The 27,110-nt window shown below is 59.9% G+C and overlaps 1 protein-coding gene across 4 annotated transcripts; it reads right to left on the reverse strand.

Annotated features, from left to right (window-relative positions):
* Positions 1 to 2,606: 2,606 nt before the first annotated feature.
* ADAM11 (ADAM metallopeptidase domain 11) lies at positions 2,607 to 22,416 on the reverse strand. Of its 4 annotated transcripts, XM_055333833.1 has the most exons (27): positions 22,306 to 22,416; positions 21,680 to 21,855; positions 13,425 to 13,501; positions 13,173 to 13,239; positions 12,100 to 12,185; positions 11,934 to 12,009; positions 11,477 to 11,543; positions 11,341 to 11,408; positions 10,906 to 10,980; positions 10,743 to 10,814; positions 10,374 to 10,540; positions 9,864 to 9,948; positions 9,647 to 9,737; positions 9,460 to 9,511; positions 8,856 to 8,955; positions 8,702 to 8,773; positions 8,496 to 8,588; positions 8,047 to 8,127; positions 7,457 to 7,507; positions 7,259 to 7,322; positions 6,931 to 7,030; positions 6,584 to 6,703; positions 6,322 to 6,490; positions 6,115 to 6,229; positions 5,937 to 6,027; positions 5,265 to 5,282; positions 2,607 to 4,746 (listed from the first exon to the last, which is right to left on the reverse strand). In XM_055333833.1, the coding sequence occupies exons 1-27, from the start codon at positions 22,367 to 22,369 to the stop codon at positions 4,731 to 4,733; spliced, it is 2,313 nt and encodes a 770-aa protein (XP_055189808.1). In that variant the 5' UTR covers positions 22,370 to 22,416; the 3' UTR covers positions 2,607 to 4,730. The 4 variants fall into 4 exon arrangements, with proteins under 4 accessions (XP_055189808.1, XP_055189801.1, XP_055189816.1 ...); XM_055333826.1 differs by having other exon boundaries at positions 2,607 to 5,282; XM_055333841.1 differs by lacking the exon at positions 22,306 to 22,416 and having other exon boundaries at positions 2,607 to 5,282; positions 11,345 to 11,408; positions 11,477 to 11,500; positions 21,680 to 21,731.
* Between the last annotated feature and the right edge of the window lie 4,694 nt (positions 22,417 to 27,110).

Below are 27,110 nucleotides of genomic sequence, written 5' to 3' on the forward strand. Positions count from 1 at the left end.
CTGACGTGGAACTTGATCCCGGGTCTCCAGGATCACGCCCTGGGCTGCAGGCAGCACTAAACCGCTGCAACATCGGGGCTGCCCTGGATATATTTGATTTGATAAGTTGTATTAATATTAACTTTAGGGATCCCTGGGTGGCTCAGCAGTTTAGTACTGCCTTCAGCCCAGGGTGTGATCCTGGAGCCCCAGGATCAAGTCCCACATCAGGCTCCCTACATGGAGCCTGCTTCTCCCTCTGCCTGTGTCTCTGCCTCTCTCTCTGTCTCTCATGAATAAATAAATAAAATCTTTAAAAAAATTTTTAAATGTTAACTTTAGCTATTTCTTTCTTTTTAGTGAAGTTACTAGAAAATTTAAAGACACCTACGTCACTTTCCTTTGTGGGTGATGTACATTATTCTATTGCACAACACCAGTTTAGACACTAGAATGGACCATAATGAATTTTTTTTTAAGATTTTATTTATTTTTTCATGACAGAGAGAGAGAGAGAGAGAGGCAGAGACACAGGCAGAGGGAGAGGGAGAGATGCAGGCTTAGATCGAGTCCGGGGTCTCCAGGATCACACCCTGGGCCAAAGGTGGCGCCAAACCACTGGGCCGCCGGGGCTGCCCCATAATGAATTTATAATCATTCTTTCAACTCAACAAACACACTCTGAGCACATGCAAGGTGCAGATGGGGCTTAGTGACCCCAGCTGTCCATCGTGGCCACCCTCACCTCAGGAGGGCACTGAGGAAGCCCACACATAGAACTGGGAATTAAAATCTGGACCCAGGGCAGCCCCGGTGGCTCAGCGGTTTGGCGCTGCCTTCAGTCCAGGGCGTGATCCTGGAGACCCAGGATGGAGCCCCACATTAGGTTCCCTGAGGGGAGCCTGCTTCTCTCCCTCTCCCTCTCCCTCTGCCTGTGTCTCTGCCTCTCTCTCTTTCTCTCATGAATAAATAAAAAAACTTTAAAAATAAAATCAAATCTGGACCCACAATCCATCCAGAAATTCTGAACAGGTGAGTGCTGAGTTAGAGAGAGTGACCCAGATTCAGCCTGGGGTGGTGATCCTATCAAAGGTTCTGGGAGCAGAATATATCAAAAATATATACCTGGGAATTCTCACAACTGTGACCTTCACAGCAAATTTTGAATTTCTGGTCCCACTGCATGCTCTTTAGGAACAACCCTGCCAGAACTGCCTGTGATGTGTCCTGAAGCCAAAGCAAGTACTTTTCCTGATGATCTGTTTGGACCAGATCTGGTGTTCCATTCCAGCCCACAGAGCCTTCCACCTGGGCAGATGGGAGGTGTGCTGGCATCAGAGGGCAGCCCAGGGGCAGAGGCTGAAACCACCTGCCTGACATTCCCAATGCCACCCGGTGCCCACTCTGCTCTGCTGCCCCCTGCTCTCTGGGCACGCAGAGTGCCTGGGTAACTCCAGGGGCTCCAGGGTTTGGTCTGAGGCAGAGAAGCAGGTGTCAAGAGTGACTGAGCAGACTTTCATGAGTCCCTGGTGACAAGCCTCAGCCATGCCCTCTGGCAGCAGCCAGGTTTGTCACCACCTGAAGGGTCAGCTGTGTGACCCATCAGAGTCTGAAGATCAGGACAGACTGAGGCGCGAGAAGGAAGAGCGGAGGAGAGGCAGCAGGAGTGGAGAAAGTGAAGAAGGCTTCCCATCCAGAGCAGACAGGGCAAGCGTAGAAGAGCAGGGACTGGCAGGTTTGAGAAGGATCCTGGGCTGCCAGGTTGGGGAGGCAGGAGGTAGATATTCCCAATATGTCGGGAGACTCAGATGTCAGAACAGGGCAGGGACCAGGAACCTAGGCTGGTACAGCCCTGAGTCCTACTCTCCCTGCATGAGAGCCGCGGTGGTCCTGGGAGCCCCTCCCCTCTGGGAATCTGGAGCTTCCAGCTGCTCCTTCTCTCTGGGCCCTTGACCGCTGCTATTTCTTGCTCACATTATCTGTACTCCAAATCACCTTGCTTTCGTTCTCTGCCCCAGCTCTCATCTTATCTGCCCCCGCCCCGAACAAGGGAACAAGTCGGGCTTCCAGAGTCAAGTACCTCCGGCCCCAAAGCCTCTGAAGGGGAAGATGGGAAGAATGAGAGGGGCTCTGAGCCTTGGCGGAGCTCAGCCCCTTCCTGCCCCAGGCATGGTGGGAGTGAGCAGAAGTGAGAAACAGCAGATTCTTTGCAGGCCAAAGAGCAGGTGCCCTGGGACCAGATTAGTGGTTTTATCCAGCTTTCTGGAATCTCTTGGGAGACCAGGAGAGGCTTCTCCGGCTGTAACCATAAAAGGGAAGTTGGGGCTCCTGCCTTTGAGTAAGATGCTTCCTATTCACCTCCCCTTCTGCTTTGCCAAAGCCAGAGGGAGGCAGTTATCTTTGCTGGGAGAGCCGAGGAAGCGGAAAGGCTGGCCCTCCACCCATCAGCGCCTATTTCCTGGCCGGGAATGGAAAGCTACATTCCTTCGTCCCAGTCTCCCAGCGCCCAGTCCTGGGTGCTCACTTCCCACCTCCAGTGCCCCAGTCATCATGCTCCCTCCAGGGCCAAGGAAGACAAGGAAGGGCCCAAGTCACAGTGCAGTCATTTATAGAAAGGAGAGACACAGGTTGGTGTGAGCTCCACGGAAGCCCCAGTACATGATCTTTAATTGATGCTCCTGTCCCTGCCTCCCCACCCCGAGCCCCAGATGACGTATTTACAAGATGCCGTATGGAGCCATTTCCAGGCCGGGGCCAATGCAGCCTCCACTCCTCCCTGGGTGTTGCCAGGGTGGGCCGGGAGGATGCAGACAGCTGGGAGCCAGGTGGACTGGTCACAGGAAGTCTTGAGTCCTCCACACCCCACGCCCAACCCCACGTGTGCGCACACACAGGCCTGTCTGCATGTGCAGAGGTATTCACACTTGTGCAGAGATGTGGATCCAAATGCTTGTGCCAGATGCATTACCAGCTGCGTGTACGCGTGTGCCACCAGAGAATGCCTTACGGTACCTCGGCAGCAGTTCCAAACCCAGCCCTTTCCCTCCTGCCCCTGCTCCAGTTCATGGGGCTGGCGGAGCAGGACTGGCCAGGGGGTGTCCCACTCACCCCCTTCTCTTGGGCAGTGCCAGCTCAGTATTGAGGATCCCACTGTAGCCGCATCCGGCCTCCCAAAGGGGTGTCAAAGGGTCTCAGTCCCCAGTTTGCCCTGAGGGGTGGTGCAGATAAACAGGGAGCCATTTCCTCCTTAAAGATGCCCCAGAAACAGAGGGACTGAACAGGCAGCTCAAAGGCCCTGGGGTGTCCAGAAATCCCTGCTGAGTCTGGGTGGGGTATTTCTGGGGTGAGGGGCTCTGCTCATTTGTGGCTTTCATCCATAAGGTAGCTTAACCCCCATCTTGCCCTTGCCGGCTGGTTTGTAGTAGTTGAACCAAGGTTCCGCCGTCCCATGGGTCCCATGGGTCATGAGGGAAGGCCACAGGCAGGAATGAGGAATCCCGCCCGCCTCAGCCTGTCTGTCAGGCTCAGCTGCAGTGGGGATCAGAGGACGTAATGGGGAGAACAACTGTAAACTTACTACTCAGCCCTGGCGTGAGGGTAAGGAGTCAAATTGGTCTGACAGGGCCTTGAGGACTTTCCTAGAAGCTGAGGATCATATGAGACCTGCCTTTTTTTTTTTTTTTTTTTTTTTTTTTACCTCCTCTTGGTACATCACAGGCAAAACCCCTAACCCTCCAGTCACTGGGCCCTCCCTGGCCTTTCCTGCTTGGGAGAGTCCTCCCTGGGAAGATGGCCCAGCCTGGGACCTCTAGGCCATGCTAGGGGGGCAGCTAAACCCTGAGTCAGCCCCAGAATCACCCTTCTTGAAAGGGGGGAGCTGTCATTTTATTTCAGGGACTGGATTTTCTCCCAAATACATACATCCTGGCAGGGACAGCAGGATGGTCATTTTGAAATTGAAGACAATCTGGGACATGTGGTCGTCGTACCCATAACCTAGGCCTTGGGCACAGAACAGGCAGCTTTGGTTTGAATCAGCATTCATTCTTCCCTCCAAGCTCAGCAGGGCTGGCCGAGGCGCACACAAGTGTGCCCTACCCCTGCCTGGCTTGGGGAGGGCTCCGTTCAATGAGAGGATTCCAGGTGTATCTTCCCAGGGGAGGGCCCCGGGGGGAGGGCCATGCCTCGGTTCCTCTGATCCCTCCCACAAATGTCAAAATATCCCCACAAATTCCCTCGCCCCAGCACCCCCAAAGTTACATTCATCAGTTAAGATTCAGTAAAAAAAAAAAAAAAAAAAAAGGTAGATGTCAGTCCCCTCCCCCTAAGTCCCAGAGAGCTAAAACCCTGGTCCCAGCTGCCTGGTTTTGAGGAGGGGCCGTCCCAGGCCATGGCCACTGGGGGGGGGGGGGTCCCCTCGCCACCCCCCTCCCCCGAGCTGTGGCAGTCTGTGATGATGGAAGCTACATTCACACAGGGAGAGTTGGTGTGAGAGGCCAAAGCCGCATGAGGTGGGGTGGGGGACCATGAGAGAAATGCCCCAGGCCTGGTCCACCCTGGCGGTGGGAAGGCCAGGGCCACGGCCCCACCCCCACCCCCACCCCCTCCCGTGGGGCCAGGAGCTGAAAGGCTTGGGCCCTTGGGCCCGGAAGACATTTGCACGGTGCCTCCCTCCGTGGCTGGGCAGGGGCAGCCTCGTGGTGCAGGGCGGAGAGACGGTGGGCGCCAGGCTCGGAGGGAGGGGGTGGCACTTAGGCCCCTCCGGACCTGGAACGGAGAGGGGGCGTCAGGGGAGGACGTGAGGCAGGGCCCAGAGGGAGAGCCCCTGAGCCGGGCCCTGGGAGGTCAGTGCTGGGCCCTAGAGGCGGCAAGTCACAGGCTGGCCAGGGAGGGGATCTGGTGGGAAGTTCAGACAGCGGTGACATGGAAGACAAAACAGATGGGACACAGAGGTAGGCTCCCCTCCCGGGAGCAGGGGGCTGCGGGGGACACAGTTCCAAGGCCCCACCTGGCCAGGATGGTCTGGCCGTAGGAAGGGTGGGAGTACAGGGACCAAGGCCTGGGACAGCGGGTGGGCAGGAGGAAGGGGCGAGGGCTGAGGACTTTCTTCCCGGAGTGGGGCTCTCCCACCCCTGTAGTGACAGCAGTGACAGCAGGGGTGGAGGAATCAGCCCCCAGCTCCCGATCAACAGAATGTGAGGTGACGAATGAGATGGAGGAGACAGGGACAGCAGGAGGGATGACGTGGCCGGCGTCACACTGCCCCCTGCTGGGTCGGGTCGTACCTTCCGCGGCGGATGTTTCTTCAGGAGCAAGGAGAGGAGGGCAGAGAGACAAAGGAAAAGGAGCCATTTGTGACCTTGCCCTTCTCTCAGGGAGGGCCTTCCTGGCTCCCATGAGACCCCTTCCCCAAGAGATGGGCCAGCGTCCCCAGGACCTGGTCACTAATGAGCGGCCTAGGGAGGACCTAGGCCCTACCTGGGTTTGAGTCCTGACTCTGCAACTAACTCCCCAAGTGACCCTGGGACTCAGGTCCCTCCTCTGCACCATGGAAGAATTAGACCAGCTCAAGGGCCCCAGCCCCAGGTGCCCACAGAACACCGAGGGATGGGGGGGTCTAGGGAACACCTGGAGCCTAGGGACAGAGGACACAGCCAGTTTCAGGTAGCTCCTGTTCCTGCTTGGCTCCGCCCCATCTCAGTGCCAGGATGCACAGAGGCCCACTCTCCTTTTGCAAGAAAAGCTGGGAACCAGGACTGTTAACTGGTTATCTTTTGGGTTTTTTGGTTTGTTTTTGTTTTTTAATCTCTTGGAAATGTGAGCAAAACGAGACCCTGCGGCTGGCCCACACTGTGACGTGCAAGCTCTGGCTTAGCTAACTTCTCAGGGAAGTATGGGGTTCGGGTGTGCCCCCAGAACGCTGGGGAATGGTGGGGGGTCACGTGTATGTCTCTTACTTAAATCCCCAGCCTGTGCCGCCCAGGACAATGGCTGCGACCAGGACAGCCCCCGCGATGGAGCCGATGATGATGTTGGTGCCGCTGGGACCTGGGGAGAAGGACGGGGCTCGGTTGGCAAGGACAGGTATGCAGAAGGGGAGAGACAGACCCCGACCCTGGCCAGCTCCAGCCTCACCCTTATATCTCTCTGTCTCCCCCGTGGGTGGAGACGTGGGCAGGGGGTTGTGAATGCTGCAGTCTTTGCCTGTCCAGTCTGGCTGACAGATGCACTTCCCTTCATTGCTGCAGACCTAGAGAGGTAAGGGCGCGGCCAGGAGAGGTGAGTGGGGGTCCTGCCCCTCTCAGGAGCCCCTTCCACCATCCCTGGCCTCCGGGCACCCACCCCGTGGTGGGAGCAGATCCGGCGCTCCCCGCTGCCCGGGCAGGTGCTGAAGTTGAAGGCAGAGGCTGGCAGGCACCGATGGTCCAGGCACAACATGTTGGGCCCGCAGGCAGTGCCATCCTCCACGTAACTTAGGTCGGAGCCATCGGCCAGCTGTACATGGCCACCCCTGGGGAACAGGCAGAGCCAGCCTCGACCCTTGCCCTCCCACCCCCATCACGGCTGCGACCTGCCCTTCCCCAGACACGGTCCCGCCCCAGACCTGCAGTCCAGCTCCTTGCCCTGGTGGTAGAAGGTAACACTGTTGATGTCTCCCCCTAGGTCCCCCAGCCGAGGAGCTCCGGAGATGTTGACGCAGAGGAGGAAGCCACAGAGCACATCCCTGTTGGGGCAGTGTGGAGACAGTGAGCTCCAAGTCTGACCTCCAACTCAACTGCTGTTACTACTACTGAACTCAAATCTGCCCTCTTCCCCACCACTTGATTTTTCACATATTCTCCACTGGGACTCATAGGCTCATCCTAGGACCTGCTGTCCCAACTCTGAACCACCTCCCCTACCCCCGGCCCTGCAAGCCGGGGAGACCAATCAGGAACCTTGGTAACTCACTGTTTATTGCACTGGACCCAGCCTGACCCCTTGCGCCCACAGTTCCCACGCTCCGTCCCCTCCACGTTCAGCTTCTCATAGCAGAAGCGATCAGCAGCGGCTGTAAAGAGATGATGCCAGGTGTCACCCACCCACCCCAGAACCAGCCCTAGGACCTCAGCCCTCTGCCTCCAACACTCTGGCCTGACCGCCAGTCCAACTGGGTCTCTGAGATCCTGGAGACCCACACACTTGGTAGAAGGTATAGTTAGCCAGAACATCCCCCTCCCCAGCCTCTTGACTCTGGGTCTTCCAGAGTCTCCTCTCCCATTCCGAGCCAAAGACTCACCATGGCCCCAAAGGGCTTGGCACTGCCGGTCCCGGGTTTTGCAGCGACCTCCGTAGCAGCGGCCCTAAGGAACAAACAGGAGACAAGGGACTGAGACCTGAGTAGTCCGAATGGACAGAAGACAAAAGACTGTATTGAGCCAGAGGGCCCAAGGGAGAGGGGCCCCCACCCAGGGGTAGGGGTCCCCACCCATCATACCTGTTCGTGATCACAGTAGTAACCATCCAGCTTGTGCAGGTTAGGGGGGCACTGTGGACAGAGGGGCTGGACTGAGCACAGGAGCCCCCAAGACTGGGAGTTGACGAATGAAGGGTGCCAAACGCCCCCCTCCTGGGGCTCATAGTACAGGGCTCTTCCAAGGCAAGGACAAGAGACCTGGCTCCGAATTCAGACCACGCAGATTGGCAAGTCCCATAGGCTCTCCTGTCTCCCTGTTTCCTGTAACTACATCACAGGGCTAGGAGAACTTACGGGAACTAAATACCTGGCATGTAGTAAGGACTTAAGAGATGTTAACTATACTATTATACACTCTGATCCCGAGCACACACCAATACCGTGCCAGGCCCTCGGAACCCCAGCCACACTATACTGACTTAATGACGGAAGGAGCAAAACCAGGACGCATGAAGAACCCGTTTCTCAGGCGGGGGAGTAGGCTGTCCAGCCGGGGCCACGCCAGCAGGGGAGCGGAGGGGTGCAGAGAACCGAGGCCCCGGCGGCGCCAAACCGAGAAGGACAGGGGTTGCCTCGCCCGGGGACCCTCAAGGCGGCAGGGCTGGACCGACCTGGCTCGAGTCCCCCGTGCAGGTCTCCGCGATGTCACACTCGTTCACGGCCTCTCGACAGGACACGCCCCGCGGCTCGTACTGGGAAAGGGATGCATTTTTCGGCGGAGGCCAGAACGGCGGACTCCGCGCCCGCCTTCCCCGAGGCCCCGCCCCGCCCCGCCCCGCCCCCGCCCAGCCCAGTCAGCCCCGCCCCCGGGCCGGCTCACGGTTCCGCCCCCCACCGCCCCTGGGCAGGTACCCCGCCCCCCTCTTCAACGGGCCCACGGACGCGCACGCCCCGCCCTTCCCCATCCCCATTGGCGCTTTCTTCGCGCCAAGTCCCGCCCCTGCACTTGCCCCGCCTCCAGCGGCTCCTCCTCCCCAAGTCCCGCCCTTTACCCCGAGGTCCCCAGCCTCGGGCCTCCTCCCGCCTCCTCCCTCCCGCCCCGGCGGGAGGTGCCCCTCACCTTGCAGCGGCGACAGCAGAGCCCGTCGCTGCACATGGCGTCGTGAGTCAGGGTGCACTTCTTGCAGCAGTTCCCACCCGCGCGGCTGCACTCCTGAGGGACGCGGGGACACGGCGGGCCGGGTGGGCGAGCCCTGACCTGCCCCACCCAGGCCTTTCCGGGCGCGCGCCCCCGCCCCGCACCTGGCGCCCGCACCAGCCTCTCACCTGCACCGACCCACAGTCGCACTCTTCCCCCGCCTCCACGAAGCCGTTCCCGCACTCTGGCGGGTCCAGGAGCTGCACCGGGAAGGGGTGTCGGGAGTCTGGCCGGGGCCCTGCCCAAGCCTCGCTCCCACACGTCCCCGCCTGGGGCTGGTACCTTGAGGGGCTTGTTGAAGAGGCAGCTCCCGCCGCCCTCCTGCAGAAACTGGTTGTACTCGTCGATGCTGCAGCGCGAGAACTTGCGGGGCAGGTAGAACCTGGGCAGGGTAAGGGCACGAAGCCGCTGAGTCCCCCCGCGGCCCCCCCCGCCCACTCTCGCTCCTTCTCAAGATTGGGGATGGGGTGCACTGGGAGACGCGGTCACATCTCGAGGAGGCTGAGGACTTAGGAGCTGGGAGGCGGCCCGATCCTCCTCCCGCCTGCCCATCAAGCGGGGACGGGCAGGGGGCGTGGCTCGCGTCCCCTTCCCCAAACCTCGGGACTCCAGGCGTGGCTTGGAGAGCCAAGGAGGGAGGGTGCCTCCAAATGAGGCTTTGGCGGCTCCTAGTGGCGACTGCGCACACTACAGTCTGGCAGTTTTTGCGTCGGGCCAGAGAACGTGGGTCTCCCTGGGCAGTGTCCGTGGAACACTGGGCTTTTTGAAATCCTAGGTGGGTCCAATAGCCGGGCCTCTTGAGGCCACTGGATCCAGACTGCCACCCAGCACTCCCTGTAGTTCTCCCTCGCCCAAGACCCTCCTCAGTTGGTCCCCAAGAACTCACCCGGTGTCTTCCATGATGCAGCCCAGCCAGTTGTCCGGACATTTGCAGTCCCCTGAGAGGTGAGCCAGGTGGATATAAGGGAGGGTGGAGGACTGACCCCCTCCCATGGACACCCTTTCCATTTCTAGGGCTGCTGGGAGTGGATCTGGGCTGGTTGTGGGGCCACGTGGGGGGTTTTCTTTGATACCTGCTGAGCTCCGGTGTTTATTCCACATCATGCCCAGGTTTTGCCCCAGCGTCTGGGCCAGGGTCACTGCCATGGCGCCCATGTTATCGTACTGGGGGTGAGGAAGATGGGGGACAAAGATGTCTACATCCCTCCAAAGGCACAGGGCTCATGCCCTTCACAGCAAGCACCCCTTCTTCCTTTAACCCCCACCACAGCCATGCCCCACACCGCTCACCTCATTTACGCCACCACCCCTGGACAGGGAGCAGATGCCCCCCACATAGGCAGCCCCGCTACTGCTGCTCTGGAAGGTCCTGCCCCTGGAAGGGAGGGGGGTGTCAGGAGATCCCAACTGCCTTGCCTGTGGTGGCTTCCGGAAGCTGTGAGGGGGAGACTGGGGAGCCTCCCACACTATAGCCCTTCCCTGGGGAGGGGAGCCAGATTTTTTCCCTTCTATCAGAGCCCTGAGTCCCTGAGGAAGGGATGCTGGGATAGTTTGAAAGGAGAAGAGGGGACAAGAGGGGAGATGATAGGCAGTAGAAGATCACTAGGGACCAGAAAAAGGGGCGTCAGCCTAAGACACAGGGAAAGATGCCCAGCCTGCTGCGAGTGTCTGGGTGGTGGGGCAAGAAGAGTCCAGTCCCCAGACTCTACAAGAGCACCTGGCACAAAGCAGGTGTTCAGCAACCCTGTGCATCGCAGCAATCAGCAGAGGCTGGCAGGATGTGTGGGGTGGCGGACTCACGAGAAGAGATGGGTGGCATCACTGGGCTCAGGCAGGCCCTCCCGCCGATAGACCATGAGCCGGGCTAGGGTCTCCAGGAGGTCATCCTGCACCTGGATCTTGTCCCCATCTGCCCATGTTTCCATGGCAACCAACACGATGCGGGTATTGAGCTGCTCCTTGTACATCTGAGCCCAGAGGGAAGAACATGAGGGTGGGGCTGGAGGGCAGGAGAGGGCGGGGGCACAGGGCTGGCTGGAGGAGGGCCTCAGCCTGTCTCTCGAGAAAGTGGGGATCAGAGGCTGAGGGGACCCTCCGGAGCTCACCCCAAGCATGTGTGCAACGGAGTAGGGGCGGAGGAGGAGAGGGAAGGGAAGGGAGATGGCTCACCACATCTGCCAGGTTCACAACCGACTTGGCAAAGTTGCTGGTGAGGACCACCGACTGGCGCATTTGCTCAAACTGGGAGGAAAGAGAGTGGGCGGGGGGCCAGCCTCCAGGTCTGCTTCGGCAGGGGCCCCCTCCCGGCGTTGCCCCCAGGCTGGGAACTTACCAGCTGGTGGTCATTGACCACGATCAGCTCCACATACTTGGTCTCACTGTGCACGGTAGGGTGGCCCCGGCGGACCTGGGCGGTGGGTGGGCACTTGGAATCGGTCCCCTCCATGCCTGGCATTGGGGCCAAGCCATGGGCAGACTCGGGGGTGCTGAGCTCCAGTCGGGGATGAGGCTGATCCCCCACTGGTGGGGGTCCCCTCCCTCCCCAGCCTTGGTACAAGGGCAGGCAGCCTCAGTTTGTCCATAATTCGGGTGGGTGTTGATACAGGCAATAGGAAATGAGGTGGGGGCTTCCTCTCAGGCACGGTACCCTGGCCCCCAGCCACACCAGTCTGAGCCCTCCTTTGCCCCCATCGTGGATGGGGTGTCCTTCTGCTCTGGACCACAGCCTGAGGTCTCTGCAGCCCGAGGTCTGTGCGGGCCCCCGTACCTGCCTTTTCCTTCTCAGCCTCGGCCGGTTCATGGGAGCAGTATGAGCAGGGGCAGCAAATAGGCAGCCTGGGGGGAGGGGGCAGGTGAGGGGGGCACAGCCGGCCCCCTCCCCAGCCCCATTTTCCCTCCCTTACCTGGTTCCCTGCATCCGAGGGGGGCTGGGAGGAGAGGGGTCCGGTAAATGAGGTGGGGGAGGGGTCCCTGAAATGAGGGGGAATCAGTTCTTGGGGGGTTGACCATGTCTGCTCGGAGCCCAGATGAGGGACAGCTCCAGCCCTCCCCCCCACCCCACCCCAAGGTGACCCAGAACTGGCCAGAGCTCCCATGTCGGATCTGATCTCCCAGATGCTCAGATTCCGGGGTCAAGACCTGGGGGCGCCCTGAGAGACAGGGGCAAAGGACACTGGAGCCCAATGGGAGGTTACTTGGGGGCCAGAGGGGACATTGGAGCTGAAGGCACATGGGGAGGGAACTAGAGCTCAGGTGATTGAGGAGGGCAGGAAGGCTGAGGTTACGAAGGGAGGAGGCAGCCACAAGCCACGAGGATGGGCAGCGTAGGAGGGCTGTCAGAGGAGCCTGGGGGGGGCTCACCTGGGGAGGCTCCTGCGGCCTGGCCATCTCACGGGGCTCCACGATGTAGGTGAAGTTGCCATCGGAGAAAACCCCACTGCAGAAAGAGAGGCACAGCTCTCCACCATGTATCCCCCACGCCGGCCAGGGCCAAAGGCTCTCCCCCCAACCTCTCCCCCCTACTCACTGCAGCCCCTGGCAGGTGGAGAGGGCAGCAAAGGAGTGGGGGTTCCCCCGGAGCTTCCCCTGGTAGTAGCAGTGGTCCCCGGCCCCCTGGAAGAGCAGCAGAACATCAGCGAACATACCCCCTGCCCTGGCCTGAAAGCACCAGGAGGGGTGAGGGCCACTGCAGCTGCTCAGGGCACAGGTGGCCCTCGTCCCTGGCTACACCTGGGGATCTGGAGCCTGGTTCTACTCTGGGCAAGTGCCTGGTCCTCTCCGGGCCTCCTTCACCTCATCTGTAAGATGAGGAAGTTGGGCTACACCAGTGGTTCTTGACCATTTGGTGGGGCTAGTACATGGTTCACAGGTTCCTTGGAGAAGGACTGGCACTCGTGTGCCAGGCACTGTTCTAAGAACTTACCATAGATGAGCTTACTTAATCAGATGAAAGCTGTGGACTCACCCCCAGCACACACACACCTGCACACACAGTGTGTTCACAGACACCACTGCCTCCATGGACCACCTCTGGACATGGTCTGTGGCTGAGGAAGTGTGAGCAGCACGTGTCCTCTTGGCCGGGGCTCTCGGGTCAGAGGGGACAAGCACCCCCCTCCCTGCTCCTGCAGAATTACTTGTGCTCCAGTTACTGAACTGGCTGGTTGTTTGGGGGGGGGGAGGCTATTTATAGACATTCATTCATCTTTGCTTAGGCCCCTGGGCCTCTGGGCCTGGGACCCTGATGTCCCAGGCAGCCAGGAATTCCCAGGGCCTTGGTGCTGAGTAAGGACATTTCCCCAAGTGCTGCCTCCTAGAAAAGTCTGGGCATGGAGCAGGGAGGGTCCTTGAAAGCCTCCGTGTCAGGCAGAGAGACCAGCAGAGTCAGACCTTGGGCACCGGGTGAAGGGAGCCCAGGCTCCATGTTGTTCAATACGTCGCTCCAATTCTGACTCTGACCCTTGGAGCCTCCATGGTGGGCAGAGATGGAGGGTCCCAAGGGGCAGGGCCCAGCCAAATATAGAGAACACCTTGGACCCCATCTCCACTGACCCCCTGTCCCTTCATTCCACTTCCCTGTCCCCTTTCAAAGGCACTCACGCTGCTGTGCTCGGTTGTCCCCTCCCGGCTAAAATGGCGCTCCACATATTGCGAGGAGAGGAGGTGACTGAGACAGACAGAGGGGGCAGGAGGAAGGACAGGGTCACTGCTGGGGCTGTGGGTCCCACTTGGGTCCCACCCCAATTCACATCCAGGTCCCATGAGCCGGTCCTGCTCCCATCTCCCCCCCGCCCGCCCCCACCTCGCCCACCTGCCTGCTGCCCTTCCTTCCAGGCCCAAGGCCGTACTCACTGGTTCAGCTCCAGATCCAGAGTAAAGTTTGAGTTGAAGGCTGGGATGACGAAACTCACTTGGGCCAGGTGGACAGGCTGGCAGTGGGGGGAGGACAGAAGTGAGTCAACGTGGGGACCCCGGAACAAGGAGTAGTGCTGGGGAAAGGATGGCCTGGCCCGGGAGCTGGGGGGTAATACTGATTTGGGGGCAAGAGTTCATCTTTCTCTGGGACCCTGTTCCTTCCCTGGGGGCAGGGGCAGGAATACACAGCCCTGGGCACAGCCCACCCTCTCTGGTGTAGGCACCTCCTGGGGCCGGTCTCCCTGAGCCGCAGAGACGGAAGGCATCTCGGCCTACCCGCTGCTTCATGCCAGGCCCTCCCTGCTGTTGGCAGGACCACTCCTGGCCTCAGGGGGTGTAAAGCGAGCCCCCCCCCCCCAGGAAGTACCTTGGGAAGGGGGCAAACGGGAGATGGGGTGCAGTGTGACCCCCGGGGCCTGGTAAAGCAGGCCCCTTCTTTCCTGCATCTGGGTCCGGTCTGGATTTATGGAGGAGGCCTCGCGCTCTGCAGGCAGGGTAGCAGGGGTTGTTAGAATGGGAAGCCGGGGTGATGGGCAGAGGCCATCCTGTCGGGAGGAAAGAACTTGGCTCCTCTACCCCCAAGTCCATTGCCCTCCGCCTTGCCCAAAGCAGCTCATCTTTAATATTTCAATCCCGTGGTTAATTTTTAAACACGGAAGTTTTCCTGATAAATTTTTCAGAGGGGCCTTCGCAGTGGGGCTGGGAGGCTCCAGGTTGTCATGGCAACGTACCGGCCTGAGCAAGATGGCTGCCCTACCCAGCGTCTGTGGGGAGTGGGGACTCCAGGCCTGGAGCTGCGGTGCCTGGAGGAACAGGGACCTGGACAGAACAAAGGGCTGGAGGGTCTGCGCTAAGGGGATGAGCGGGCCTTCGGGGCTCTCCCGAGCCCACTCCAAGCTCAGGCCTCACCGAACACCAGCAGCACGGCGAGGGCCTGAGAGGGACTAGAGCCTTCCTCACATCCGTATCCATTTAAGAAGACTGAAACCCAGACACCACCCCCACCCCCAGCGAGGGGCCCACCACTCGGCCATGCAGGTGTGGGGCTTTTGTTTGCCACCTTTCTTCTAGGCTGCAGGATGGAAGGGAACCCCAAGGTCACAAAATCTCATAGCCTGGTGCTAGTTGGCTTCCTTACCAACCACCTAGATTTCTCATTTTTACCGAGTGCTTATTATGTGCCGGGCACTGTTCTAAATACAAGTATTATCATCTTTGCTCTTCACAACTAGCCAGTGGGATAGATGCCACTGCTTTCCTCATCCGACGGATGAGGAGACCCAAGGACAGAGAGGCTAACACACTAGCCCAAAGTCACACAGCTAAGTGGTGGGGCTGGGATTCAAGTCCACAGAATCAGCTTCCATGGCTTCCTCACCTGGAAGGTGAAGTAAGATGGAAATGGCCCAGTGTCTTCAAGAGGCCCTAGGAGAGGGGGTGAGGTGGGGTGAAGGGCCAGCGCCCGGGAAGGCAGCCGCTGAGCCCCAAGGACACTGACTCGCCAGTCCCAGGCTCACTGAGCTCCAAGCTCCACCCTAAGCCCCTAGAGTGTCGATCAGACTTGAAATAGAAAGTCAAGGCTGAGGAGTCTCTGCTTTCCTCTTCCTGCCCCGGACCCTCTCTGCTTGCTTCCCTGCCCGGGCCTGGACCACCGGTACCCTTCCCACCCCATGCCCTGGCTTGGACCATGCCCACCCTCCTGCCCCTCTCCTAGGCTCAATCTATCTCTGCCTTCCCTACCCACCCCTGCCTGGACTACCTCTGCCTTCCCCTGCCCTCGAGTCTGTATGCGCTTGTTCTTTCTGCACCCCCACTGATAAGCCCCTATCTCTGCCCCGACTGGCCCCCCAGAGGGGCAGCCTGTCCAGACCCCTTGCCCTGTGTAGCTTCAGGGATGATGAAGCAGCCTCTCTGAGCCTCAGATATTTTCCACTGAAAATGGTACGATGAGCCCAGATGCAAGGCTGTGAAGCTGGCTTTGTGTGGCTGGGGTTCGTCCTAGGCCAGGAGAATTCTGGCAGCGTGGGCCCTGGTGCTAGCAGACTCTCCACCACTCAGGAAGCCAGCAGGCTCACCTCCCCATCTCTGTGCAGACCAAGCTGACCCCACTCTGCGGAAAGCCCAGACTGTTGGAAGAGCAGATGCTAGGTTCTTTTCATGCCCCCCATCTCCTGCAGCCTCATTCTGTCCCACCTGGTAGGGCCTCACCTGGGCTGGGCTGCCCCTCCCCCAGCAGGACACAGGGCGCAGGCCAGATAAGAGCAAGGGGAGCTGCTGGGATGGGGGGGGGCGGGGGTGCTGGGGCCAACGGGAAGCAGGCCCCGGGAGGGCTGGGGGAGCCAGCAAGGTGCTGGAGGAAGAGGAGGGAAATTGGAGAGCTGGGCAGGGGCTACCTGGGACAACCCCTGTCTGCAGGAAGAGAAAGACCAAGCAAACCCACCTCCTAAGACAGCCCCCTGGGCCAAGCTTCTGGCACCAATTCTGTCAAAGCCAAACCTCTCCTTGCTACGTCTGCCTTCTGCCCCTGACCTGCCCTCGACCTCCCCCATTATCCCTCAGTTCCTCCCCTGGGAGCCCCTGTCCCCTGCCATACGCCTGCCCTCCTCTGTGCCCAGCTCAGCGCTGCTGATGACCGGCCGGCCGAGCCTTGACCCCGTGCCCTGCTCTTGCCTCCTGCTCCATGGCCATCCGGCTCTCACATGCTCTGGCTCATTTGATCTCAACCCTCCCGGATCGTCTGGTGCTCATTTTACAAATGGCAGGCCAAGGCTCAGGGAGAGACACTTGGAGGTGACTGGCCCAGGGCCATGTTGGGGAGGTGCAGGGTCAGATCTCACCCTGAGGCTGGAGTTCAAGTCTGCTGTGGCAGCTGTGGCCACCTGGCTTCAGTGGCTGTGCCCTCCCCGAGGCCCCTCGTTACCAGCCCGGCCACCCCCTAGGCATTGGCTGATGACCTGTGTCAGGCTCAACCAGATTTGGGGTGCAGAAAGGAGGCAAAAATCCCATTGACATTCCAGAGTCACAAATACAGACAGACGCTAGGTCTCTACCCTAGACCCACAGAATTCCAGTCTTGGGAAGGGGGAGTCTGAGGATCTTGAGAGTTTTCAGATGCTCCAAAAAACTTGAGTGTTTAAGCAGTGCCCCTCAAACTGTCACCCCAAATCCCTGCTCCTGAACCTCCATCTCCACCCTGGCTTTTTTCCTCCTCACCCTTGCCTGCAAAGGTAACCCACAGAGGGCTGTAGCCCCCTCTACTTTTGGGTCTGTGAGCACACAGTTCTGGACATCTCTGATCACTGATTCAACTTTTCACAGGGTGACCTCTAGTCCCCTGAATACACGACACGCCTGTCTTTTCCCCTGCCCAGGAGCTCAACACTCGTGTTGAATGGAAAGGCAGCAGAAGCCCGAGCCTGTTTTCCCATCGGTAAAATGGGGTACCGTGAAGATTAGATGGAAACCCTTTTTAATGTGTAACTATCGCAAGGATAAGTAACCACTTTACTAATAATTGAAGAATGAAGTGTAAATGTTCCAGCTGAACAGGGCTTTGAGGAAACTCAATGAACCACATGGGCTGGGTGATGGCAGAAGACACAGGGCCCCACCTCGAGATATCCCCTCCCCACCGCCGCTGTCCCCCACAACGTGCTGAGGCTCAACCGATCGGCTGGACAGTGGGAATCCCAGACGGAGCAGTTGAACACATTTCTGATCATAGGATTTGACCTACATTTTTGAGGACAGAATCATTTCCTTAGAGGGTCATTAGTCCCTCAGGGGACAGACTCTGGGCAACTGGGTCCCTCTAGGCAGCCAGGAGCGGGAAATCAGGCAAGGCCAAGCTCGCAGGCCAGTGTCTGGCTGGGGAGGACTCAAGACTCTTGCGCCACCTGGAGCCTGACAGGTAACCCCCAAATGCCCTGGCTTCTGTCTCAGACACCAGCCCTCTCATGCTGGTGCCAGCTGCCCGCATTCCCCCCACCCCCGCCCCGACACTCAGGAGCGAGGGCAGGCCTCACAGATGTTGAACATCTCCTCTCGCCAGATCCCAGGGAGGACACCTGATCAACACCATCACCTCTGGTCCCCCAAGCAGCCTGGCAAAAGAGAGACGACTCCTAGCCCCATTTTATGGATGAGGAAGGTGGGATTCGGAAGGCAGCAGAACCAGGAGCCACCAAGGCTGCCCCCCTCTCCATCCCAAAACCTTTCAGACCCAAGCCTAGCCTCCTGTGTGAACCATCTCTCTGCCCAACCTCACTGCAGGGCTCAGTTCATGGCCTTGGCCTTCCCAGAGCAAGTGGGGCCCAGTGTGAGTCCCGGGGCGGCCTCTAGCCACCAGTCCCCTCCCAGGAACCGCCTCCTGCCTCCAATCCCAGGACAGAGCTGCGACCTTGGCTGCACAGACCAGCACGGCTGTGGCCCTAGTGCAGTATTAGGGCTCCAGGCACAAGGCCCTGTGGCTTCCTGCTGGTGACCGCCCTCCAGTAAGGGCTGGGGACTGAGCCTTGCCGGATCGGCCGCCTACAGCAAGAAAACACAAACACTGAAACACACACCCTCGGAGGGCTTCGGGGACAGTAGCATTGCCAGTAGATCCTGGTCTGGAAAACTTTCATAGGAGCTCAGCCTGTGACTGGGGTCCCCCCGCCCCCAGCTGGCTCTGACAAACCTGTCTCCTAGGCCTGGAGCCTGGAACCTCTCCACTCCCATTGTTTGCTTCCCCGCATCCTGCACTTTTCTTGGTTCTGAAGGAGTCTGAGTTCCCCCGGGGGGCAGGTGTGCCCACACAGCAGCTCTCTGTGGACTAGAGAGAGGGTCCCCGGGCAGCCCCAGTGGCCCAGTGGTTTAGCGCCGCCTTCAGGGTGTGATCCTGGAGACCCGGGATCCGAGTTCCACATTGGGCTCCCTGCATGGAGCCTGCTTCTCCCTCTGCCTGTGTCTCTGCCTCTCTCTCTCTCTGTGTCCGTCATGAATAAATAAATAAAATCTTAAAGAAAGAAAGAAAGAAAGAAAGAAAGAAAGAAAGAAAGAAAGAAAGGAGGGAGGGAGGGAGGGAGGGAGGGAGGGAGGGAGGGAGGGAGGGAGGGAGGGAGGAAGGAAGGAAAGAAAGAAAACCAGCCCAACTGTACACGGTGGCCCTGCTGGTTCTTCTGTCTCAACCTTCCGCTTCAAGCTCCCTGTGACCACGGGCTTCTACACTTCCAGAAGCTCCCCCACCTCTGTGGGCCTCAGGACTTCCAAACTGGACAGAGGTGAGGAGTTGAGAGCAGTGGCAGAGAGGGCAGAGGGTCCCCTGTGGCCCTCCTCACTCACTATAAGCCTGAGTGAGAGGCAGGCAGGCTCAGAGTATCCATCTGGGGTGTCGGTCTTGACTCTGCTATGTAAGTGCTGTGTGACCTGGGCTTGTTATCTCACCTCTCTGTGCCTGTCTCCCCACCTGTAAAATGGGAATAACCACAGCCCCATCTCTAGAGCTGTGATGAGCATTACATAAACCAATACGTGTAAAGGCATAACACTGCCCCAGTAAGGGCCCAGTAAACTCATTTCTCTAGCTTCTAATTCCTTTCTGGCCACCTTCTGTCTCCCCCGCCGCCCCTCCCATAAAAGCCAGGATTCCTCAGCACACAAAACCCTTTCTTATCACCACCTCCTGGAGGTGGATGAGGCCAAAATTAATATTAGCATCATTCTGATTTTAGGGATCAGAAAGCGTGGCCTCAGACAGGTGATGTGACCAGTCCCAGGCCAAAGCCGGCGAGCAGCCAAGGTCCCACCACCCAGTCCAGCCAGCCAGTGTCCCCCAGCCTCGCCACATGACCCAGAGCAAATAAAGATCTTGCTGCTGACCCAACACCTGGTTCAGCCTGAGGTCCCAAACCAATGCAGTAATTCTGGACTGAGCCCAGCAGCACCAGGGTGTGGAACTTCCCATTGGGACACAGGCTCCGTCATCAGCCCTGGATGGTCCAAAACCAGAAGTGCTTCAGGGAGAAAGGCCAGGTGGGAGGCAGGGGGTTGCAATATCTCCTTCCAGTCAGGGGGAGTATCTTGGACATGTCTTTTTGACTCCCTTGACCTTCTTCCACCTTGCGGGGTGGGGATGCCCCGGTGCCAAAACTGAAAGTCCCTGGAGGCAGAATGGTGCAGTGGGAAGCACCTAGCCTTGGAGGGGATTATTCCACTGCTGATGGATTTTGAGCAAGTTACTTAACCTCTCTGAGCCTCAGCTTGCTCATCTGTAAGATGGGCAGGCAAAAGTTCCCTGCTTTATAGAGTTGTGAGAAACCGGTCTCAGGAGAGCCTGAGGTACAGGTAAGGCAGGGCTATGAGTTGTCCCCTGGGGAGGCTGCAGGGAGGTCCCTGGGAAGGCTCCATGCTAGAGACTCCCCCACTGAAGGTGACCACTGCCCCTCGGATCCATGAACCCTTCACTCCTGCCCTTACCCCTCAGACACCCCGTTGGGCATATTCAGACTTGGTCACTCACACACACATCACACATGCACACATGCCACCCACTCACCCCACAGAATGACACTCTAAGAGACGCCCCTATTGCCTGCATACCCAACTCATCAAGTCCAGCTACACCATCCTGGGCACCTGCCCACCCCCCATACCGCACACAGTTCCAGGCACCATCATAGTCCAGACGACTCCCTCCCCTTTCTCCCTCCAGGAAGGACTGGGCTGAAGGAGTACTCCATTCTTCATCTCTACTCCGTCCCCATGCCTTCGTCCCTCCCCATCCTCTGACCCCACCATGGCATCACCGGATCCTCCATCTGGACTGCCTCTGAGGCACCTGCCAGGGATCCCAGCATTTGAGCTGAGCGGTTAACTCCTAGCCAACACAGGCTTGGGGTGCACAGTTCTCGGGGGTGGGGTGACCCTAAGGAAGAAAGTGGACCAAGGACCAAACCCAGCCAGGACACCTCATCCCTGGCCTTGGACCACCCTTACGGCCCATCTACCACCTCCCAAGGAACCTGGACAGACACCAAAGGCAGCCTCAGACCCCTTCCCTCTTACCCTTGTTCCACCCCCACCCCCACCCAAGCCTGCCTGCCCAGGACCATTAACCACCCCCTCCTTCCCCCGCCCTGCCTGGAGTGATGGTCCATCTATTATGCATGCTGCCTTCCTGCTCCATTCCATTTCCCGAGTATCTATCGCCCCCTGCACCCCCCCCTCACAAACCCCTCCACCCCCCCTAAGGGCTTTTAACCAAGTACATTAGGCAGGGCCAGATGCCAGTCTGACAGATGTCTGTAATGCTAGCCTCCGTTTCCCTCCTTCCTCCCTCTGCCCGGCCCAATTTACCTCCCACCACCCCCAGCTGCCAGAACTTCCCAGACCTGGGCTGTACCCCTCCTCTGAGTCTCTCCTCTACATCTCCCGTTTCCTTCTGCCAGGCCGTCGCCATCCCGCCCTCCGCCGCCCCCGTTGGCCTGGCTAACTTTCAGCTTCCAGCTCCTGGAGAGCCGAGGCGTGCTGAATGAATATTCCATCTGGGTAATTATTATTCACATGATATTAATTAATTATTAATTGCAATTAATCTCCTTCATTCCTAACCTTCCTCTGGGAGGCAGAAGGAGCCTGGTAGCTGAAAGGGACGGGGCGGGGGTGTGGAGCTGGCCTTTGTGGGTGAGCTTGGGGTCTCCAACCTCCTTCCGAGGCTCCACCCTTAGTGAGGACAGGAAGAATGACAAGCCTATCAGTGCACAGAGGGAAACTGAGGCAGAAGCAAGCGCTGAGCTGTTCCAAGAAAGCTCGCTGAGGGGGGCTGTGATGAGAAACCGTTGCCTGGGCTCTTGGCTGCTTCTCCCTGCCCTCTACTGCCCTCCCCAAGCCACATCTGAAGTAGAACCACTTGCTTTGGCAGGAGGGGAGTGGGGGCTGGTGGAAGGCTGACCCAAGGCTGGACTGAATCTTGGGCATTCCAGGATCCACGGAGGGCAGGGGACCCCCATGATGATTGGAGGGGTGCCTAGAGTGAGGCGAGGGCTCCCCACTAGTGGGCTCCAGCACCTGTCCGGTAGGCAGCCCATTGTACAGAAGGAGAAGCTGCAGACGCCAGCTTGCGGGGCGCACGCAAACCCTGGCTGCCTGGGGGGGCCTTCCTTGGGCTCCAGGCCTGCTCCAGCCCCCTGGCCTCCCCACACAGCCTCACTCACCGGGCCCCCTGGTGGCTCCTGGCGGACTCTGGTGTCCAACTGCTGCTTTCGGACCTCTCCCCCGGTGCTCTCCCCCACCAGACGGCTGGGCTCTGTGACCTCAGGGGCTCCCGGACGCCCCAAATGGGGTGAGACCCGCCAGCGCAGAGCCCCGAAGGGACCGCGGGTCCCAAGACCTGGGGAGACAAGGCCAGAGCTGCAGGCAGATGCCCGCCGAGGGGCAAGAGACTTGGGACGGGGTGAGCGCACCTCATCCCCCGCTGTGGCGTGGCCCTCGCAGCCCTGGGGTGGGGGGGCCGGGGGGGATCGGCTCCCCTGCAGAGGGAAGAGCCTGATGGGGAGGGGGCCAGGAGCTTCCGTCCCGCCCGCCGGTCACGACTGCCCCCCCCACCCGCAGAGACCTGCAGAGCCGGCGGGCCGGCGGCAGGGGGCTGGCCGCGGTGGGGCGGGCCAGCTGGGGACAGGTGGGTGCCCGCGCCCTCCCCGCCCCCCCCGCTCGGACCGGCCGTCACCCCGAGCACTGCAGGAGAAGGTGGCTGCAGCGGAGCGCCGCAAAACCCGGGCGGGGGCAGGGAGGGCGGCGGGCCGGGGCCGGGGCCGGGGGCGGGGGCGCGGGGGGCACTCACCCGGCGGGGGCAGCGGCAGCAGCAGCAGCAGCGCCGCGAACGCCCAGCGCCGCAGCCGCCTCATGGCTCGCTCATAATCCTCCGGCTCGGGGGCTGCGGCTGCGAGCGGCGCGGCGCGGGCGGGAGGCGGCGCGGGCGGGAGGCGCGGCTGCGGGCGCCGCGGGCGGGGGCGGGGGCGCGGGCCGGGCCGGGCGGGGGGCGCGGCGGGGCGGCGGGGCGGCGGGGCGGGCGCCCGGCTCAGCGCGCTCCGGCCGCGGCCATCCCCGCGGGGCGGCGGGCCGGGTTAAGAGCCGAGCGGCGAGCACGTGAGCCCAGGGCCCGCCCCCGCCCCCCGCGGGCCCCCCCAGCCGGGCCGGGCCCGGCCGGGGCCGCCGCGCCGGGAGGACAAAAGGGGCGCCGCCCGGAGACCAGCCTGCCCGCGGCTCGGTGGCCCCCTCGCAGGTGCGGGCGGGCGCGGCCGTGCGCCCCTCGGTGGGGGAGCTCGAGGGCCCGGGGCTCGGTAGGGGAGGGAGGCAGGGGGCGCGGGGACCCCGCGCTCTGACCCGGTGACGGCCCGCCTGGGGACCCGCGCGGTCGAGGCGCGGGGGCGTGGCTGCCCGGCTGGGGTTGGCCCCTCCGCGCCGCCCGGGAGGGCCCGGGCTCGACTGCAGGTTGGGAGGACCGGCGACGGGACCGAGGGGAGCTCTCACCCCCCCCCACCCCCGCAGCGGAGCCCGGCCCTGCGGGTCCTCCCACGCCCCGGGGCCAGGCCCCCTTCCAACCTGGCCGCTGGGTTTCCAGGCCGAAGATGCCCCTGCCTCCGGGAGGGCTTCAGGGATTGCTGTCACCAGAGCCACCGGCAAGGGCTCTTGGCCTACTGCCTCGGCTCCTGAATCCCTCACACAGGGCTGGCGCCCCTGTTCTAGCCCCTAAATATATAAATTAACCAGCTCTTTTACATGCTGTTAGCATACCCCATTCCTGCCCCACCCCCAGCCCAAATCTTTGAGGGGCAGAAGACACCTCTGGAGTCCCCCCAACTTCCCCTCTCAGGCCGGACTGGGTTGCACAGTCTGCAAACCACCTGACCTTTCAACCTTCTTCTCTTGCTCTGCACCCTAATTCAGCTCATGGGCTCCTAGTTAGGATGGGTCCCCATACTGGGGGCTGGAATCTGATCTCTGCTGGGGATCCCAAGAACCAGAGACCTGAGATGGATGGGGTGGGGGGGGTGGGGGGCTTGGGTACTGCTGGTGAGGTCTCATCATGACCTTGTGCCCAAGGCCAGAGCCTCCTCAAACCCACACTGGGCTGGGGAGCAGGAGTGGATGCAGGGAATCCCTTCCTGGGTCCTCTGCTTCCCTAGGGACCAGGGACTGCCAGGGATGGGGGAGCTGTCTCTGGCTCGTGACAGCATCCCCCCCCCCGCCCCCCCGCTCTATTTTAGGCTCAGGAGAGGTGAGAAGGCAATTTCCCGGGAGGTGCTGACATCAATGCAGGACCAGGGTGACTACCCCCAACAACCACCTGCCACTCCAGTACCAGATGCTCAGCAACACTGAGGCAATTGGTCCTTCACTCTGGAGACATCTTGGAAACCTCTTTCAGGGTGTAGGGGTGAGGGGCTCCCAGATATGAAAGCCTGCTGTGGGATAGTCCCTAGAAACTCAGTCAGAAGGGAGAGATGGTGCTTCTCCTTTCATAGATGGGGAAACGGAGGCTCCAAGAGAGAGGTGCCCATGTGAGCTTCCCAGAGTCACGGGTGACAGTCAGTCCATGAGAGGCCATCCAGCCTGCCTTCCACGGTTTGGCTCCCAGGTGCCCCCCAGATGAGTTCATCTTGCTCTGCCAGTTCCAGGGCCACATCAGTGAGCTGCCATCCAGTGTGCTTCCCAAAAGGACAGGTGGGGCTTGTCGTTTCACAACGGACACTCCGGCCGCCTCCCCCAACATGAGCAAGAGCACAGCATGCCCAGTCTGGGGCCTGGCCCTCCCAGCTGAGGTGCACTGCTAGGGTTTCTGTGAGGCTCTGGTTATTTGGGGTTCCTGTTAGGAGTCCTTCCTGGCCCCCAGACTGACTCCTCGCTGGTGGCATCCTGAGCCAGCTCCAATGATGGCTCAACTGTGTGGCCCTTTGACCCCCAACAGCCCCTTTCCCTGGGTTTGCAGCTTTAAGCAGGCCCAGCTGGTATCTTTTTTTTTTTTAATTTAAAGATTTTATTTATTTATTCATGAGAGACACAGAGAGAGAGAGAGAGAGAGGCAGAGACACAGGCAGGGGGAGAAGCAGGCCCCATGCCAGGAGCCCGATGTGGGACTGGATCCCAGGTCTCCAGGATCATGACCTGAGCTGAAAGGAGACACTGAACCACTGAGGCACCCAGGTGCCCCCCTCCAGTTCTGCTACAAGCTACACCTCTCCCATTTCTTTTCTTTTCTTTTCTTTTCTTTTCTTTTCTTTTCTTTTCTTTTCTTTTCTTTTTTTTTTTAAGATTTTTATTCATGAGAAACAGAGAGAGAGAAAGAAAGAGAGGCAGAGACACAGGCAGAGGGAGAAGCAGGCTCCCTGCAGGAAGCCCAACGTGGGACCTGATCCCAGGTCTCCAGCATCATGCCCTGGGCTGAAGGCGGTGCTAAACCGCTGAGCCACCCAGGGATCCCCCACCTCTCCCATTTCTCTCCCCTACCTCCTCTCCTGAACTCAAGAGCTGCAGAGGCAGGGGTGCCTGGGAGAATCGTCACCCCAGTGCCACAGCTATGCCGGGCTCCTTTGATCTCTTCTGCCCATTTCTTTTGCAGGAGGAGGACAGGACTCTGGACATCAGAGGCGGGGGCCACTATTCCATCTTGATGCTACCCTCTGGGTGAGCCCTGCTTGAGGGAGCTGGTAGGCTCTGGTCGCCAGCCCTAGCCCTCCCTCAGGAGCCTCTACCACCAAGAGGCCTGGGGTCTCCTTCCCCGAAGTCCTGCCCTTCAGCCAGTTCTTCCCTCACATTTTTCTGCACGGGGGCCAAGCCGGGCTGATGCGGGGCCAAGACGGAGTCCCAGCAGCTGCAGGTGAGGGAGGCGAGTCTGCTGCCCCCCGGCCCCCCTCCTTCCTTCTGCCCAAAAACTCCATCCCGGAAGACATGGGGCTGTGATTCCTGCCAACAGAGGCCGCCAGGCCCCATGCCCAGGCTGCAAGGCCTGTAGCAGAGACCATGTTGGGTGAGGGCAGGGTGGTGCCCCGCAAAGAGCGGGTATTAGGGCTCCAGGCAGCAAGCTGGTGTCCTAGTCCTGGTGAAGGGCTGTGTGACATTGAGCAAGTCTCCCAGCCTCCCTGAGCCTGTTTCCTATCTGTGAAATGGGGGTAGAAAGGCCCTTCCTGACAGCGCTGCTGGGGGCTAAATGAGTGGCTGGTCTTAAGTGCTCAGAGCCGGGCCGGTGCACAGAAAGCTCACTTGATCTGGGCTCACACTGTCTCTACGACCCTAAAGGTGCCAAGGAGAAAACTGGCTTCCTGACTCTTGTCCTGGACCCACAGGACCCCACTGTGGGTTGGGGCCTCATCGGGGTGCTCCACCCAGCACATGGAGAGATGCCTGCTGACCTGTTGCTGTGGGTGGGGGAGAGCAGAGCAAATGCCCAGAGCCTCGGGATCAGAAGACCCCAGCCTGGCGCCCCGTCCTCTCCACCAGGAGAGAGCCACTCTTCCTGCCGATAGCTCTCCTGAGGGAAGTCCCTCCCTCAGTGGTCCTTGGGAAGCCTTCCTTCAGCCTCTGAAGCTCAGGGAGGAATTGGAGGCACCGGGGTTCCCAGGACACTTATCCTTTGAGAGGCTTGGAGTGCACAAATGTCATGTTCCCAAGGGCTGAACACACCAGGGTTGGGGAAATGTGGCACCCATGCCCTTGCCCCCTTCCCCCCACGCATGGGATCCTCAGCTGTTGGAAAGTGGCGGGGGCTGGGGCCTGTGTGTCTCACTGAGCCCCTTAGCAGCTTCAGCCACACGCACACACACTGGATATGGGGCTGTGGGTCACAAGGTATATTAGTGAAAAGAAGCTCTATCGAAGGGTTTGGAGAAGCCTCACAGGTATGTGTTGGGCAGGGGGTCTGAGGGGTGGGCGGATCAAAAGTTTGCTGTGTTTGTAATGTGTTCTAGTGTTTATAACCTAACAGATGTCTCAAGATTTCCTAGTGAGGCAAAAACTACCATTATCTCCATTTTTTTTTCTTTTATCTCCATTCTTCATATTAAGAAAAGTGTCTCAGAAACCTTGCCCCAGGTCAGTGACAGGCAGGACTGGGATGTGAACTTGGGCCTGTGTAGCCTGCAGGCATACACTACAGGGTCCTTGGAGAATATGGAGCCTGCAGGGCCCTTCACTGAAACACAAGGAAACCGAGGCCCAGAGTAGTAAAGGGACTCCTCGAAGTCACGGCAGGAGTCGGGGTGCCTCCCCACCCAGCACAGTGAAGAGTGGAATTCAGAAGGGAGTCAGGGGTGGCGCTACTAACTCGGGTCACATCTGCGAAGTGTACAGAGGTGAGGACAAGGGTCCCAGGCCCAGGTAGAGGTAGCAGGGGTGCTGGAGGGCGGGTAAGGGCTCTAGGAGCCGGCTCAGGGCAGACATCTAGGCTGGTGCCTAACGAGGCTGGTGTAGAAGTCAGAGGCTGGCGGAGGGAAGGACCAGGCCAGCGGGGGGGGGGGGGGGGGGGGATGCGGGTCACGGAGCAGGGGAGCCAGGTTTCAAGGTGGAAAAGAGGAACCTGACTTTGGTAATTATCAGGTTCTCCGGTGACCTTGGGACAGACAAGCCCAGTGGAGTGCTTCAGGCAGAGCC

Source organism: Nyctereutes procyonoides, unplaced genomic scaffold (assembly GCF_905146905.1).
Source record: "Nyctereutes procyonoides isolate TBG_1078 unplaced genomic scaffold, NYPRO_anot_genome, whole genome shotgun sequence".
NCBI lineage: Eukaryota > Metazoa > Chordata > Mammalia > Carnivora > Canidae > Nyctereutes > Nyctereutes procyonoides.

Bases quoted from the DNA above. Each gene is read 5' to 3' on its own strand.
- ADAM11 (XM_055333826.1), bottom strand. From the start codon at position 22,369: ATGAGGCGGCTGCGGCGCTGGGCGTTCGCGGCGCTGCTGCTGCTGCTG. The intron at 13,502-21,679 runs GTGAGTGAGGCT...CCCCACTGCCAG, and splicing joins AGGAGCCACCAGGGGGCCCG to CCTGTCCACCTGGCCCAAGT. The intron at 8,128-8,495 runs GTGAGGGGCACC...TCCCTTTCCCAG, and splicing joins TCTGCTGTCGCCGCTGCAAG to TACGAGCCGCGGGGCGTGTC.